Raw genomic sequence first — 14,823 nt, forward strand, 5'->3', positions numbered from 1 at the left:
ATTTTTATACAAAAAGCTGCAATAGAAGATTCTGATTTCTTTTATCGAACAAAAACGTGAAAATATCCTCAAAAATGATCATTTCTAAGAAATTCATAAATCTCATTGTGAAATCATATGAAAAAATATTAGAGTTTTGATAAAGCAGCCTTAAAACAATTTCGCGAGCTCGTGTCCTGAGAACGTTGTGAGAACATTGCATTATCTGCGAGAGATTAAATTGTATTTATTGATCCAGAGTTCAAACACAGAGTTCATTTGTAATCATTATAAGCCGATAGGCGAGACAAAATGTATTTTTAGAGCGGAAAACGAATTAAACAAAATTCATCTGACCAGAAACCGATACCTGTAAAGAAGAAAACACTCTATATATCAAATTGTTGTTATTTATTATTCATAATTCTATCGGCGTTGCGAGTTTTTTTAGTCATAGTCGTTGGCACTGCCGACATAGCAATCGATGCTACTCATAAACGAATCTTTCCCGAGATTATATATACGCGTCTTACTAATTCCCGTGTAAATGATCGTTTTTTAAGGAAAGAGTGATATATTTGTACGGAAAGTATACTCGTCCCTGTAGACTTCCAATTATTTAAGTTGCGTATATAAACAACACGTATATATTAGCGTATATTTAAGAAAGTAGATAAAGATAGTTTAGCAATTGTTACTAATAGCGACATTAAAGTATGTAATAGATCTGTTCACACACAGAAATTATGTTACTTGTACAGTTACAACGTGTAGAGCCGCACATGGTATAATAATTTTTTGTAGCTAATCGATGAATTGTGAATATGTAAAGGTTTGTATATATATACATATATATACATATATAAAATGCCATTACATTCACGCATTATATTGGCGACAGGATTAAATATATATAAAGTTTGTTTTACAAGAGAAACTTTATATTTAATTTTTATAGTGTATTTTATGCGCGCACACACATTGCACGTAGTGTATGTATTATGCGCGTTTTTTTTAAATTGCGCAATTTGCAAGTTTTTATCTATCTTTGAGATCGTGTTTTTTGAATATTTTTTTTTAGACACTTATATTATTTATTCGAATTCACTGCGCATTACATTTACTATTAGATCGTAGAATTTCTTCTTGCAAAATTTACGCTAGCGATTACGTTTGTCGTTACAGCTCGTTTTCTTCGATAGTCTACATCGACGAGAAATGCGTGTGTATGTAAACAACAAACAATCTTTCACGTTATGTTATTGAAATAAGGAGACTCTGTCTTTGATAAGCGTAATAATATATATCTAAGTTCCTTTAGAGGCGATTTATCACGCCGACTATACAAGCCCTTGATCTCGTTATCGTTAATTGTTAATCCAGTTATTAGCCTAAGTTGGTAACGAAGCAAGGCAAGAAAACAACAAAGTCCCAAGTCTTCCAAAAAACAATGAGAGTACCGGTTAGCATTTAGCGAGAAAGCCTCGGAAATACGAGGAGAAAGCTGTCCTTGTATACTGTACGTAATGAGAAATACATTTATATATACATAGAGACAATATATATATATATATATATATGTACATGCGTGTGCGACTATTTCGTTAAATGAGAGAAGCGAGAGTATGCGGCGATGCGGGGATGATTGCTGGAACGTAACCACGCTGTTCACGAATATCACCTATCGACCTAATCGCCCTTATTATCCACTGTATATCAATGTCTAATAAACTGCTGTTATCCCAAGTTATTAAAATATGTGAATCTCAATCTCTTCTTTTATCTTTTATTTTTCAAAACGTATTGTAAGAAATACATACAGAGAGAGTATCACATCAAGTAAATTAATCAATAAACATTGGTTTGTTAATTGCTGCTGCGCGATGCACAACTTAATTAAAATAAAATGAAATATCAAAATGAAATAATTTGTTAAAGAAAACTCTCTTAATTTTATACAATCACTTAAAGAAAGAGTAAACTAGAACATATTTGTGAGTGATAATACTTATATCGCGTTAAATGCTGTCTATGTAACTTTATCTAATCATCAGCTATTTGAAGTTTACGACTGAAGTTTTTGTTGTATTTGTGAACAGAACCAGTTAAACCGGAGGCTCGTCGGTACAAACGCATAAAATACATTTACATATATTATACGACCTGTTGGCCTAGAGAGGCGAGCCTACAAACACGTAGAACTTATCTCGTAACGTCTCGGGCTGGAAAATAGTCAACAGTCGAACAGTCGTTCGTTTGTAACAGCTGTAACCATGAAATCTTTCATCAATTACTCGGCAGATTGCGATTTTCCGATTGAGAATTTACCGTACGGAGTCTTTTCTACGAAAGATATCGTGAGTAAGATGTTATTACATTGTGTAACTAGTCAACATGCGTATATTTTGTTTTATTACATAATTTTATTATTGTGTAACTTTGAGACATAGATTATTAGAATATTTCTTCATTAGATGTATATATTATAATATAAGGACATTTTTCGCAGTCATACAACGTTATAATAGTTTAAAAAATGCAAAAATAATATGTAATATATATTAGATACAAATTATTGTATGTTGCTTGTATATATCTACGCAAAAAAAAAAATAAATGGAATGTGTTGTTAACGCCACCTAGTAAAAAATATTTTCGATTGTATTCATAATGCAATACCACCAGTTGGTACACTATCATCACTCGATTTGTTCGGAGAATAATTTTAAAATATACACAAAATGTTACGTGTAATTGATTTAAAACAAAATGACAATAATTTTTAAGTATTAAGTAATAAAATATGTATAATACATGTATAAATATAAATATTTACATAGAATATATTATTTTTCAGCCTGAAAAGACAATAGGGGTGGCAATTGGCGATGAAATTTTAAATTTGAACGCTATCGCAAACTATTTTGATGGCCCTTTGTTAAAAGATAAGCAAGATGTGTTCCGCCGTGACTGTCTCAATGATTTTATGTCTCTGGGAAGACCAGCATGGCTAGAAGCAAGAGCGAAACTCCAAGAGTTACTTTCTTCGGGCAATCCTACTTTACAAAATCCAACTATTCGTTCAAAGTAAGACAGAGATAACTAAATATTATGCTGCAGATATAGATTTTTTTAAAACCATTATTGTAACATTTTTGTAATATGTTTTTAGAGTGTTTATCGCACAGAAGAACGCAACGATGCATTTGCCTGCGAAAATCGGCGACTACACGGATTTCTTCTCCTCTATTCATCACGCAACAAATACAGGAATTATGTTCCGTGGCAAAGAAAATGCACTGTTACCAAATTGGTAACGTCTTTTCAATAGATGATTATATATGCTGGTTTATATATATTTTAAATCTGTTTAAAACTCTATATCAAATAACTAGGAAATATTTGCCGGTTGGCTATCACGGAAGAGCAAGTTCCGTTGTCGTATCAGGCACATTTATAAGACGGCCACGCGGTCAGACACTTCCGATTGAGGGCGCAGCGCCGGCTTTCGGCCCTAGTAGATTGATGGATTTTGAGCTCGAAGTTGCTTTCTTCGTTGGTGGACCACCTACAAATCTTGGCGATACTATTCCAGCCTCGAAAGCTTATGATCATATCTTTGGGATGGTTTTAATGAATGATTGGAGTGGTGCGATAATAATTACGTTTTGCTGAAATGTATATTGATTTAATTTCAGTTTGTTTTATTTTCTACATTCAATTTCTATTCTGCAGCACGTGATATTCAAAAGTGGGAGTACGTTCCATTAGGTCCATTCGGCGCAAAAAATTTCGGAACTACAATCTCTCCGTGGGTGATTACAATGGAAGCTCTAGAACCCTTCAAAGTACCCAATATGAGCCAAGATCCAACGCCATTTTCCTATTTGCAGCATGACAAATCTTGCAACTTCGATATTAAATTGGAGATAGATCTTAAACGTGAGAATCGATATTTTCTTATGTTTCTTTTTTTTTTTTTAGAATGCACAAATTAATTATTTACTATTTTTTTTATATTACTTACGATTATATTACTTATATTGCTTACGGTTGTATTTTTGGTTTTGCAGCTCCAAGTGGTGTAGTCACAACTATATGCCGAAGTAACTTCAAATACATGTATTGGACTCCGCAACAACAACTGGCGCATCACACTGTCACTGGATGTAACATTAATCCTGGTGACTTAATGGCTTCTGGAACTATAAGCGGAGAGGTGTGTGTTCAAAACATTTGTTCTATTATACTGTAGATTTCTGTTCTATTGTTAATTCTCGGCACGTTTAATGTGATAAATAGTTGTACAGTAAAGTTTTATAAAATATCATATACTTTATCTATTTTTTCCAAACCGATTATATATTATGCAGCTTTGATTATTTACAAAAAATCTTCTTAGACTTCGGATTCTTATGGTTCTATGCTGGAATTATCTTGGAAAGGAACACGTTCTATTTCTTTAAAAGACGGTACTACGAGAAAGTTTCTTCAAGACGGGGACGAGATAATTCTGCGCGGTAAGTGCAAATATGAATTATTTGGTGTATGTCTGAAAATTACACGGTCATTTTTATAAACAATGTCTTCCAGGTTATTGTGTCGGTGATGGTTACAGAATCGGTTTCGGGTCGTGCACGGGTAAATTGTTACCTGCTCACACAGAGTAAAATGTATAAAAATACATAAAACTATCAAATAAAAAATGTATGAAAATACAAACCACATTTGTTTATACATGTTTGCTATCTTGCATTTTAATAAAATTCTTCTAGTACGTGTGTGTACATTCTCTCAATTTTTTCGTCAGTAGTAAGATTTAATAATTAATTTTTTATAATATTTGTATATGTATATAGAGAAACATATTATCAATTGTACCTTATAAAACAATTAAAAAGAAAACAACTTACTGGAATGTGTTTAAAAAAATAATATGTGGTACGACGTAAAGTAACTCTATTATTGATTGGAACAAAAGTCATAGTCAGAGCGGATCAATAAGAAGGCCAGTACAGGTGCAACCAGAAGAAGCATGGCAGGCGTTCTACTTCGGTGAGTAAATTTATACAGATTTTAATTAAAAAAGAAGTTATAAATATATTTTATTTTTCTAAAAAAAGTTATTATACGCTAAATTATATATATCAGCTTATCTCTGCTAATGTTTCACTCCTGAAAATATAAGCAACTGTCAAGGTCTCACATTGCACTTATATTTACGAGCAGTAATGATCACGTACTGGAAATGTAACTGTTTTTATAGCTTAATAAACATACGTTTCGTTTAAGCTTTATTTGCACATGTACACGCGCTGTCTTTTTTATATAATATAGGTATGCTAAAAGTTCTAAAAGTAAAATATTGAACGCTACATCATATACATATGTATATATTTATGATAATAATTTTATAATAAAATAAGTGCGTAATTTTTCTTGTATAAATAACATATTATTTTACTGTTTATTTCTTTTTTATTTATTTTCTATTACATTATTTAGTTGATTATATTTCTCTGTAGAAGTCTTCATAATTTGGAAAGCTCACCAGATGACCCTACCGCTAAATGGACAGTTCCTTTAAGTGACGGAAATCATGTGGTAGAATTCGAACATGGAACGGCAACAGGCCGACGTGTGGTAAAGATCGATGGTAATGAAATAGTTCACAGGGACTGGATGTTTCGCTTGGTCGGTGACGAAGTCTTTGTATTTAATAATACCAAATTCGTGATCAGGGTTGATCCAATGCCAGGTAGATTATTATTAGATCTTATTCTTTCGCACGCGACGACAAATATTTTATCGTTTTATCGTGATACGATTCAATACAGGTCTGAAATATTCTTACTCGTTGTGGGTAAATGGAAAGAGTTATAAGCAGTTTGTTCAGTCGCAATCTAAAATACTGGAAACTTGGTTAGCCAAAGTTGGAAACGAAGAATATAGAATTGTGTTAGGTAATTAACGAGAACGATTTTATATTTATCAAAATAATTTTTGATTTTTTCATATATTTGTAGACAAACAGGCTCATAATGTGTGGATAAATGGACAAGAAATTGAAGTCGAGGTAATTATAAAATTTTAAATCTTATTTAAGAAACAATGTATATTATTAATTAAGATATTATTTAGTGAAACATGTCTGCACTTTGTTAAATCACTTGAAACTTCTAAATTATGTTTCAATTAGCTTTTCGAAACGCATAAGCCTCGGTTACTTTAAATTTTGAATATAATATTTGGTATACAGAATGAATTTACGGACGGTGGTGCAGAAATTCTCTTCTCCATTGGCGATTTACCGGCTACAATCAGGTCTTACAGTTCAGAACAGAAGGACATTGGTATAGCGTACGTTTTGTACGTCAATGATGTTGAAATACAGCAAGAAGCTTTAATGGAAATCTCGTAACTAGAATATATTGTTCTGTATTTTAGATAGTTCATTTGTATTTACTAGCACAACACAGGCGCGCGCTACGCGCACCCTATTGTTATTTTTATTTAACGTGTTGTCAGTGAACACAACCTGTCATCGCGATGACAGATAGTATATACGTTTTATAAACCATATAATACACATATGAGAAATGTCAGAAATAACGCATCAAACTCAAAAAATAGTGAGAGAGAGAAGTGGAAAAACAACACGTGACTAAAGTCACTTAACAAAGAAAAGGGTAAAAAAGAGAATATTATATATATTATATGTAATATTCTATATCTATATATACTACACACACATACGCATATATGTATATATACATATACCGTCACGTGACCGAAGTCAGTAACACCGCCGCGATCGCGCGGCCGAGGTCAGTGACTCCACCGCAGTCACGCGACCGAGGTCATTGACCCCGCCGCGGTCGCGCGGCAGCGGTCAGTGACCCTCCCCCACCAAGGCCGCGCGGCCGAGGTCAGTGCCCCGTCAAGGCCGCGCGACCGAGGTCAGTAACCCCGCCAAGGCCGCGCGGCCGAGGTCAATGACCCCGCCAAGGCCGCGCGGCCGAGGTCAGTGACTGCGCCAAGGCCGCGCGGCCGAGATCAGTGACATTACTGTAGTATGTATATAATACATATAATACAATATAAAGTATAATATTATAAATATATAATAAATTATATATATAATATGTATTATTTAATGTTATATATAATATAAATTACAGTCACGTTATTTTCACGTGTTGTTTTTCTACACTTTCCTGTTACGTGACTTTAGTTACATTTTTAATTTTCTCTACATATACGACGGACTGTCTCAAAATCGCTTTTCATTATTTACTGTCTAGGATATCATACATGTCTCTTCACAAAACAACACAAACACACACAAATGTAAAATAATTTTGAGAGAAATATTATTCTTAAAAAAGATAAAGATCTTTTAGATTTAGACATTATTAATTAATGTGCCATGTGTAATGTGTGTAATTTTGTACAACGTATCTAATATATCTTTACTATTTTTATTAAATGTATAATAAAATAAACATAATTAATAGAAAGTGTGAATTTATAGTTTTCTCGTATGTTTTGCTTCAAATATTTAAGTATTATATAAAATTAAAAACAACTGAAAAAAAAACTTACACTTTCACGACATATTCACGTAACAGAAATTATTTAAAAAAATATGTATGCGATAAGTGTAAAAAAAAAACTCACCTATCCTACACTTTTTAAAGTTACATATTAACAAATAATATATTAGCAAATTAAACTTGGAGATCTAAAAATGTTCTCACAACAAACCAGTGTTTACAGTTACGGATCTGCAAAACAAGATGAAATCTGTTATGAAGGTGAGAGAAAACACATATCTGATTATATCTAATTATATCTGAAACGTTTTATTGATTTCTAGACATGACAGACGCAGAACTACAAGAGGCAATCGAAATTGTCGTTCGTTCGAATTTATTGTTAAGGTTAGAAAATGAAGTTTACGAACAATATCTCATGCGTCGAGATCCTGAAAGTATTCAAAGTAATACACAATTTATTTAATTTATATCTATATCAAATTTTTTTAATTCACATTATTACACACTTTATATTATATTTTAAAGTATAATATTTAGAAAATATTATTACTTTAAGTTCTTTTTAACGTATCTTTTTTAGCAATAATGCAAACCTTAGAAGCTGCTAAACGAATACAGAAAATCGCTCCTCAACGCAGTCAACATTCAGCTGTTACGAGCGCAGCCGGAAGTGTTTTGAATCTTTACGAAAAAGATGCAGGAAGTATTATCAGCTTTCAATCCGGAAGTCGACATCTCAAGTCGCCAAGTATTTTAACGGAGAAAGGAATACAAAAAGAAATAACAGGAAAGTTAGTTCAACAAACGTTACAATTTTCATTACTGTCTCGAATTACTTACCGACAATTCAAATAATTATAACTATAGAATTCCGTACGCGTACCGTATTGATATGATAAATACAGAAATTCGAGAAAGGCAAAAAGGACTGATAACACTTGAAGAACTGTGGACGAAGAAACACATACGTCTGCAAGCACAAATTGAAGAAAAGGAAATTAGCATTGATGAAATTAATAGCTTTAAAGAAGAGTTTGAAGAGAATATAGTGAAAAAAGGCATAGATAGCATTACTGGCAAAATACCAGCTGAAAAGTTTATTAGGTGTTATATAATATTTGATTAATTTATTCTTGTTCATTTTTATTTAAAGACACAAAAGAAAAACAAATATATAAATATATAATGTATATAATACATTTTCGATTTTATGTAGATTTATAGAGGAATCATTGAAAGAAATTGATATTACAATAGAACGACTCAGGTTGAAAACGGCTACTGTGAAGACTCAAATAAGGAAAGTTAAGCTACAGCTGCAGCATAGAAAACAAATGGGTGAGGCTCTACGCGCCATAGACTTCGAACAATTGAACATAGAAAATCAAGTTTGCATACGACAAATCGACGAAAAATTTCAGTGTCTGCTTCAAATGAAGAAAGTAGCAGGTGAAGAAATGGATATACTATGATCTTTTTTTAAAATATAAATTGTTGCGTTTAATGCAGGTAATTATGGCGTCATGTTGGCAAAGCAGAAGGAAAAATTGAATAACTTAACATTTACACTAAACAATATAAGAAAGGAGATCGCTTCTAATGAAGAAGAAATTTTAAAATTGCAATCGGAAAAAGAAGTTATAAAGACCGAAATAAAGAAATCAAAAGAGAAACTACTGTCCATAACGTCACTATCGAAAGACTTTTTTGTAATATCTCTCAACATTGTGATATATTTTTATAAAACTTTTATGTTTTTAATTTTAAAAATATCAAAGAGTTAGAAAAGAAAAACAAAAAAATATACGCAATTATCTATGTTACTTAATTGTTTATATAAAACTTATCATTAATGCAGGTTCCGAGTGTCATAGATTTCATTAAAGTGCGCGCCGAACTTGACAAATTACATAAAATTCACAAGCAATTAAGCAGACAATTGAAGATTCAACAAGTAACGGTAAAATTCAATAAGTAATAACTGTGAAATACATGTGCTAAATATAAAGTGCTCTTCTCTCTCTCTCTCTGCTGCACAACAATATCATATTAGTACTTATATTACATCGTACAAATTCTTTAGTTGTCAAATATATCTATTCTTCCAATTTTTTAAGTTTCTATGTTTAGAAAAAACAATTGACATATTTGCATATTCTACTGTCATGTAATAATATATAAATCGTACGTAATGATGAACATAGTTACGTGGAATTCTCTCTCATCATAACAAAAAATATTATGTGTCCACTTCTACCGTAGAAAATAGATGTACCGTTGTAAGTAATGTGTATGTTTTCAAGACAGATACAAAGCACACCGGGTCATTCCTTTCACAAATCAAAACTTACATTTAACAGATTGCAGCTTGTTTGTCAATATTTCAATTAAAGGTTATATTGTGAAGAAATATTTTTTACCAATAATTCATCTATAACATTTAAACTTTGAATAAATTTTATGAATAAAAAGATTTCTATTTTACTTTTACTACAAAAAATACATTAAGTAATATGACATAATGCAATAAGACCTAGTAAAAACATAATTACAATGGTTTCTAATATTCCTTGCTACAAGAATCCCTTATTATTAAAGAGAGATTATTCATAAAGCGTGGAAACAACTCCGTACAACAATTCTTGCACGGTCTTGCTGTCACTGATTGCGCCACTAGGAAAGATAATTAAAATTACGGTATTTATCTACAAGACAAAGGAAGTTCTGAGATATATATATATGTACATACCGTTATTTACAAGAAAAACTAAATTTAGTATTACGTACATATTTTTTGTACATATTTTATTGCTAATTTTTTAAAATAAATACACAAACGGTGTCTTCGTGATGTATAAAATATGATTTTTTCACTTCAAAACAGTTCACATTTTTGTAGCAGTAAGAAAATTAAAATAAAATAACACACTATTCCATAATAGCGTTATAAAATCTCACACTTGTAGAAAGATTTTTGCAGATTTAATTACTGTGACACATTTATCCGAGTAATTGCGAAGATAAAACGATGTTTGAAGATTTTGGCGTGCGCCGCGATGCGTTGAGTAGTTACGCTTCACGCACCGATAGTGCCTGTCCCTTCCTCTTTTCGCTCATCCGTCCCGGAAAGACCCGCTTGTCTGTCTTTCTGCCATGAATCAGTTTTGTCGCGACGAGAGCATTGAGGCTTCGGTTCTTCAATCAGTACTGAATGTTATATTTGAATCATCATTGTGCTTATCCGTTTGCATTGTGGAAAGTTGAGATTTCTCTCGAAAGAGAATGAAAAATATCTCAAAGTGTGCGAGCAGCTTGTTATGTCAATTGCTAGTACAGCGGTAAATATGCAAATGGGAATGGCGACATTAGGAATTCGAATTGTGTTTCTCGTAATTCTGTTACACAGAGAAATATATGGAAGATATTTAGAGGTAAAGTAGCGCGAATTTCATGCATTTCTTCTTAAAAATTAAATCTGCGGTTATGCTTGAAAAATTATATGATAATTGTTCTCGAATATACGTTAAGTTATTTGGTACACTTAAAATTGTAATTAGCATTTTGTATTTTAATGTTTTACTATTTAAGATACTGCAAGGTGTATTTATATTTAACTCTGTGATTCAACGAGAGATCAAGTAAAAACTATATTTATGAGGAAATGCTACTTATGGATAATATGAGCTTGTGTTTTGACATTTTACTGTTTTTTGTCTCACTTAAAGGGTCTTAATGTGAACTTGGGAGACGCACTTTTATTTCTCAGAGAATATGAAAAGGAAGCTTTGTTAAAATGTGCAACAACGACGACGGCCCAATGGAATTTTGCGACTAATGTTACTGAGGCAAATCGTCAAAAAATGGTACAACACTTGTGTTTTAAAATTATACCACTAATGTGTTTATACTAATTAATGAACAATAAATTGTTTACAAATAATTTATATATAAATTGTTAAATGATGTTTTGTATCGTTTTATTATCAGATAGATGAACAAACACTGAAACTAAAGTTTGACAGAGCCTCTTGGCGTAAAGTAATTACATTTGCATGGAGTCGAATACCGGATACTTTAGCGCGAAGACAACTTAAATTAATCGCTACTAAAGGTCGGAGTTCCTTGACTGACGATAAATTTAACGAGGTAAAAATAAAACGATAAAATAAATACGGCTCAGGCAATCTTGTTTATATAATTATTTACGCACTACTACTGATTTCCAGATACACCGCTTGATAACCGAGATGAAGGAACTTTACGTTAAAGCCAGGGTATGTCCGTACAAAGAATTTGACGTCAAATGTAATATGAGTTTGGATCATGGTGAGTTCTTCAACTTAAATATGTAAAAATAACAATGTGTATATACATATTTTATATGTAAATCATCTTTAGATATAAATAACATAATGGCGCAGTCAAAGGACTATGATGAACTATTGTATTACTGGCACGCTTGGCACGAGGCAATCGGTCCACAACTTGTAAACAAATATTTAAGATATGTTCAATTGGCCAATCAAGCAGCTAGATTAAACGGTATATGATAGTTTTTAAGTGATTAATATAACACGCATGTACTCTATATAAAATATTTACATAAGATTATAAACCGTGTTTTATAAACTTTTACTCTGTGAGAGATTATGTTAAAAGATCATGAAATTGTTTTCTGTCGAAGGTTTTGCCGATGCCGGCGATCAGATAAGAGAATTGTTCGAAGACGAATATTTCCAGCAAAATATGGCGGAAGTCATGTCCGCAATAACTCCGCTTTATAAGAATCTTTTCACTTACGTGCGATTGAAACTGTTTGAAAGATACGGTGATAGAATACGAGAAGATGGACCTTTACCGGCTCATATTTTGGGAAATATGTGGGCCCAAAACTGGGAAAATTTATTCGAACTAGTACAACCTTTTCCTGCGAGCAGAAAACTCGATGTCACTTTGGATATGATGATACAGAACATTACTCCGCTAAGGTAAGATTTTTTACAAATTGTACGATACATTATAACACAAGCTCTCTCATAATATAAGACTGATATTATGAAAGAATATGTTTACGGTTAATAAAGGATGTTCCAAATAGCGGAGGAGTTCTTTACGTCACTCGGAATGAAACCGATGCCGCCGGAATTCTGGAAATTTTCCATATTTGAAAAACCTATTGATAGGGAAGTGAAGTGCACTCCTAGTGCATGGGATTTTTGTAATAAAGTTGATTACAGGTCAGCTTCTGTGTAATTGCTATTAATCATCTGTTATTAAATTAATTCTTTTTAACTTTTAATTCTTCTCTCTCTTTATGTTACATCGAATAGCAAAATTGTTTTTTTAACCATGATCTTAATATCATTGTGTAGAATAAAGCAGTGTACTAGAGTAACAATGGAAGATCTATTATCGACACATTATGAAATGGCGCATTTGCAATATTATTTACAATATAAGGATCATCCGTTATTATTTCGAAACGAAGCGATTCCAGGTATATTTTTGTTTTTTTGTTTTTTGAAACTCAATATTCTGTTGAACTCAATATTTCTAACCAACTAGTTTTTAATAAGGATTTTACGAAGCCGTTGGCGACGCAATTGTTTTGTCTGTATTTACTCCTCAACATTTACACAAAATCGGATTGTACAGTAACTTAACGGATGATTATGAGAGTAATATAAATTTTCTGATGCTATTGGCACTCCGTAAGGTGGCTTATTTGCCATTCGCTTATATAGTTGATCAGGTAACTAACAGTAATAATTTTACAGTTTCTTTAACTATTTATAGAAATAATATTATATTTTTCAAAAATAATCAAATTTATTGTTATTTATTTTTTACTAGTGGAGATGGCACGTCTTCAGCGATGGCGTTGAAGATATGACGGCACGCTGGTGGGAATTAAGATTGCAATATCAGGGCATTATCCCACCTGTACCTAGAACCGAAAGAAATTTTGATCCGGCAGCGAAGTATCACATTCCAGCGGATAGTCTTTATACTAAGTACGAATATATATCTTATAAATGTGTTTCCGGATGTTATTAATTATATGTAGACAAACCCTTCTACGTTTCTATTAATTTTTAGGTATTTTGTAAGCGTTGTTTTACAATTTCAATTGTTCCAGTCACTATGTGAAATTTCTGGTCACACCGGAGAATTGCATACTTGCGATGTTTATAGGTCACGCGAAGCAGGTCGTCTATTATCGTATGTAATATTTACGAAAATATAAAATGATAATATTAGATATTATAAAATAAATATTATCAGAAGAAGAAAAAGAGAAGTCTGTATTTACATTTTTTACAGAGACATTCTGTCGATCGGAGCTTCTAGACCATGGCAAGATGTTGTCAGGCAAATGACAAGAGGTAAAACGAGTAGAATAGACGCTGGTGCCATGCTCAATTATTTTGAGCCTTTAAATGCGTGGTTAAAACGACAGAACGAAATGCAGCCAGTCATCGGTTGGATCACAAGTCGCGACGACAGAGGTTGACTTCAAATTAATATTCGCGTTTGTTACGATTTAAAGTATTATCTATTAAAAGTGCAAAATATATCTCCTCAAATTAGGAATCTTTCATTTTGTTTCAGGACTGTTTGCTCAGTGGTATCAAAATAGTGCACAGAACAATGAAATTGGAAATGTATTCCCCCTATTATTATTTGTAATCTATAAAGTTTTTATTTACTAATGTTTATTCCATATTTTGGTGACTCAAAGTTATATTTATATGCGTATACACCTTCGCACAGTGTTGTTATAAATAATTGGATCTTATTTTTATTTTTTTCTTTATTTCTGTTTTTGCAAAGTGCACGTAATATACGTAAGCAAACTTCAAACTGAGCGCGACGTTATATTTTTTATATAAAATGTCTACTATTTTTTTTGACTTTGCAATAACGAAGATGACATAGCATTCTTAAAAGTTCTGATATCAAGACAACAAAAGTATTTGAAGAAAATCGATTATGCTGTGCTGGCATCGAAAACACTTTCAAACGCGAAAATCGATGGGTTGCAGGCGGAATATCAAAACAAAATTTACTCTTAGAACTCGTCAAGACGCGTCGAACCATGTGGTCATTTTCTCAATTCTGACACTTTTTCCAACACGTGACTAAAGTAAAATCACGTGACAAAAAGGAGATGAAAAACAACACGTGACTAAAATCATGTGACTTTATTTTTCTAGTTACGTGTCTTTAAAAACGTGACGTTACTTATTAAAGTAACGTCACGTGACTTTACTTTAGTCACGTT

General features: G+C 32.2%; 4 protein-coding genes across 8 annotated transcripts; all 4 read left to right on the forward strand.

Annotated features, from left to right (window-relative positions):
• The first annotated feature begins 2,116 nt into the window (after positions 1–2,116).
• On the forward strand, positions 2,117–4,731 carry LOC109852446 (fumarylacetoacetase). Its single transcript, XM_020423620.1, has 8 exons — positions 2,117–2,336; positions 2,837–3,066; positions 3,152–3,292; positions 3,375–3,628; positions 3,715–3,921; positions 4,053–4,198; positions 4,382–4,499; positions 4,573–4,731. The coding sequence occupies exons 1-8, from the start codon at positions 2,253–2,255 to the stop codon at positions 4,647–4,649; spliced, it is 1,257 nt and encodes a 418-aa protein (XP_020279209.1). The 5' UTR covers positions 2,117–2,252; the 3' UTR covers positions 4,650–4,731.
• Positions 4,732–4,959: 228 nt separating this feature from the next.
• Positions 4,960–6,471, forward strand: LOC109852710 (fas apoptotic inhibitory molecule 1). Its single transcript, XM_020424139.1, has 5 exons — positions 4,960–5,034; positions 5,505–5,737; positions 5,817–5,942; positions 6,006–6,055; positions 6,239–6,471. The coding sequence occupies exons 1-5, from the start codon at positions 5,015–5,017 to the stop codon at positions 6,398–6,400; spliced, it is 591 nt and encodes a 196-aa protein (XP_020279728.1). The 5' UTR covers positions 4,960–5,014; the 3' UTR covers positions 6,401–6,471.
• A 1,153-nt stretch (positions 6,472–7,624) lies between these two features.
• LOC109852645 (coiled-coil domain-containing protein 113-like) lies at positions 7,625–10,253 on the forward strand. Of its 2 annotated transcripts, XR_002250020.1 has the most exons (8): positions 7,625–7,796; positions 7,859–7,981; positions 8,119–8,329; positions 8,406–8,642; positions 8,755–8,987; positions 9,048–9,247; positions 9,397–9,817; positions 10,137–10,253. XR_002250020.1 is itself a non-coding variant. In XM_020423988.1 (7 exons), the coding sequence occupies exons 1-7, from the start codon at positions 7,730–7,732 to the stop codon at positions 9,514–9,516; spliced, it is 1,191 nt and encodes a 396-aa protein (XP_020279577.1). In that variant the 5' UTR covers positions 7,625–7,729; the 3' UTR covers positions 9,517–9,962. The 2 variants fall into 2 exon arrangements, 1 of the variants encoding a protein (XP_020279577.1); XM_020423988.1 differs by lacking the exon at positions 10,137–10,253 and having other exon boundaries at positions 9,397–9,962.
• Positions 10,254–10,585: 332 nt separating this feature from the next.
• LOC109852369 (angiotensin-converting enzyme-like) lies at positions 10,586–14,473 on the forward strand. Of its 4 annotated transcripts, XM_020423486.1 has the most exons (14): positions 10,586–10,969; positions 11,127–11,176; positions 11,264–11,401; positions 11,526–11,684; positions 11,765–11,864; positions 11,937–12,080; positions 12,223–12,526; positions 12,623–12,775; positions 12,911–13,035; positions 13,115–13,290; positions 13,392–13,552; positions 13,638–13,760; positions 13,863–14,047; positions 14,130–14,473. In XM_020423486.1, the coding sequence occupies exons 3-14, from the start codon at positions 11,399–11,401 to the stop codon at positions 14,249–14,251; spliced, it is 1,755 nt and encodes a 584-aa protein (XP_020279075.1). In that variant the 5' UTR covers positions 10,586–10,969; positions 11,127–11,176; positions 11,264–11,398; the 3' UTR covers positions 14,252–14,473. The 4 variants fall into 4 exon arrangements, with proteins under 4 accessions (XP_020279075.1, XP_020279056.1, XP_020279083.1 ...); XM_020423467.1 differs by lacking the exon at positions 11,127–11,176; XM_020423494.1 differs by lacking the exons at positions 11,127–11,176; positions 14,130–14,473 and having other exon boundaries at positions 13,678–13,760; positions 13,863–14,009.
• The last annotated feature ends 350 nt before the right edge of the window (positions 14,474–14,823 follow it).

The sequence above is a fragment of the Pseudomyrmex gracilis genome, unplaced genomic scaffold (assembly GCF_002006095.1).
Source record: "Pseudomyrmex gracilis isolate BER0280 unplaced genomic scaffold, ASM200609v1 scaffold_1, whole genome shotgun sequence".
Taxonomy (NCBI): Eukaryota; Metazoa; Arthropoda; class Insecta; order Hymenoptera; family Formicidae; genus Pseudomyrmex; species Pseudomyrmex gracilis.

Excerpts from the sequence above, each read along its gene's own strand:
- LOC109852710 (XM_020424139.1), top strand. The coding sequence starts at position 5,015 with ATGGCAGGCGTTCTACTTCG. Across the intron at positions 5,738-5,816 it reads CAGGGTTGATCCAATGCCAG|GTCTGAAATATTCTTACTCG; the intron begins GTAGATTATTAT and ends GATTCAATACAG. Across the intron at positions 5,943-6,005 it reads AGAATATAGAATTGTGTTAG|ACAAACAGGCTCATAATGTG; the intron begins GTAATTAACGAG and ends ATATATTTGTAG.
- LOC109852446 (XM_020423620.1), top strand. The coding sequence starts at position 2,253 with ATGAAATCTTTCATCAATTACTCGGCAGATTGCGATTTTCCGATTGAG. Across the intron at positions 2,337-2,836 it reads TCTTTTCTACGAAAGATATC|CCTGAAAAGACAATAGGGGT; the intron begins GTGAGTAAGATG and ends ATTATTTTTCAG. Across the intron at positions 3,293-3,374 it reads AATGCACTGTTACCAAATTG|GAAATATTTGCCGGTTGGCT; the intron begins GTAACGTCTTTT and ends TCAAATAACTAG.
- LOC109852645 (XM_020423988.1), top strand. The coding sequence starts at position 7,730 with ATGTTCTCACAACAAACCAGTGTTTACAGTTACGGATCTGCAAAACAA. Across the intron at positions 7,797-7,858 it reads AGATGAAATCTGTTATGAAG|ACATGACAGACGCAGAACTA; the intron begins GTGAGAGAAAAC and ends ATTGATTTCTAG. Across the intron at positions 7,982-8,118 it reads AGATCCTGAAAGTATTCAAA|CAATAATGCAAACCTTAGAA; the intron begins GTAATACACAAT and ends TATCTTTTTTAG.
- LOC109852369 (XM_020423467.1), top strand. The coding sequence starts at position 10,856 with ATGTCAATTGCTAGTACAGCGGTAAATATGCAAATGGGAATGGCGACA. Across the intron at positions 10,970-11,263 it reads TATATGGAAGATATTTAGAG|GGTCTTAATGTGAACTTGGG; the intron begins GTAAAGTAGCGC and ends TCTCACTTAAAG. Across the intron at positions 11,685-11,764 it reads CTGACGATAAATTTAACGAG|ATACACCGCTTGATAACCGA; the intron begins GTAAAAATAAAA and ends ACTGATTTCCAG.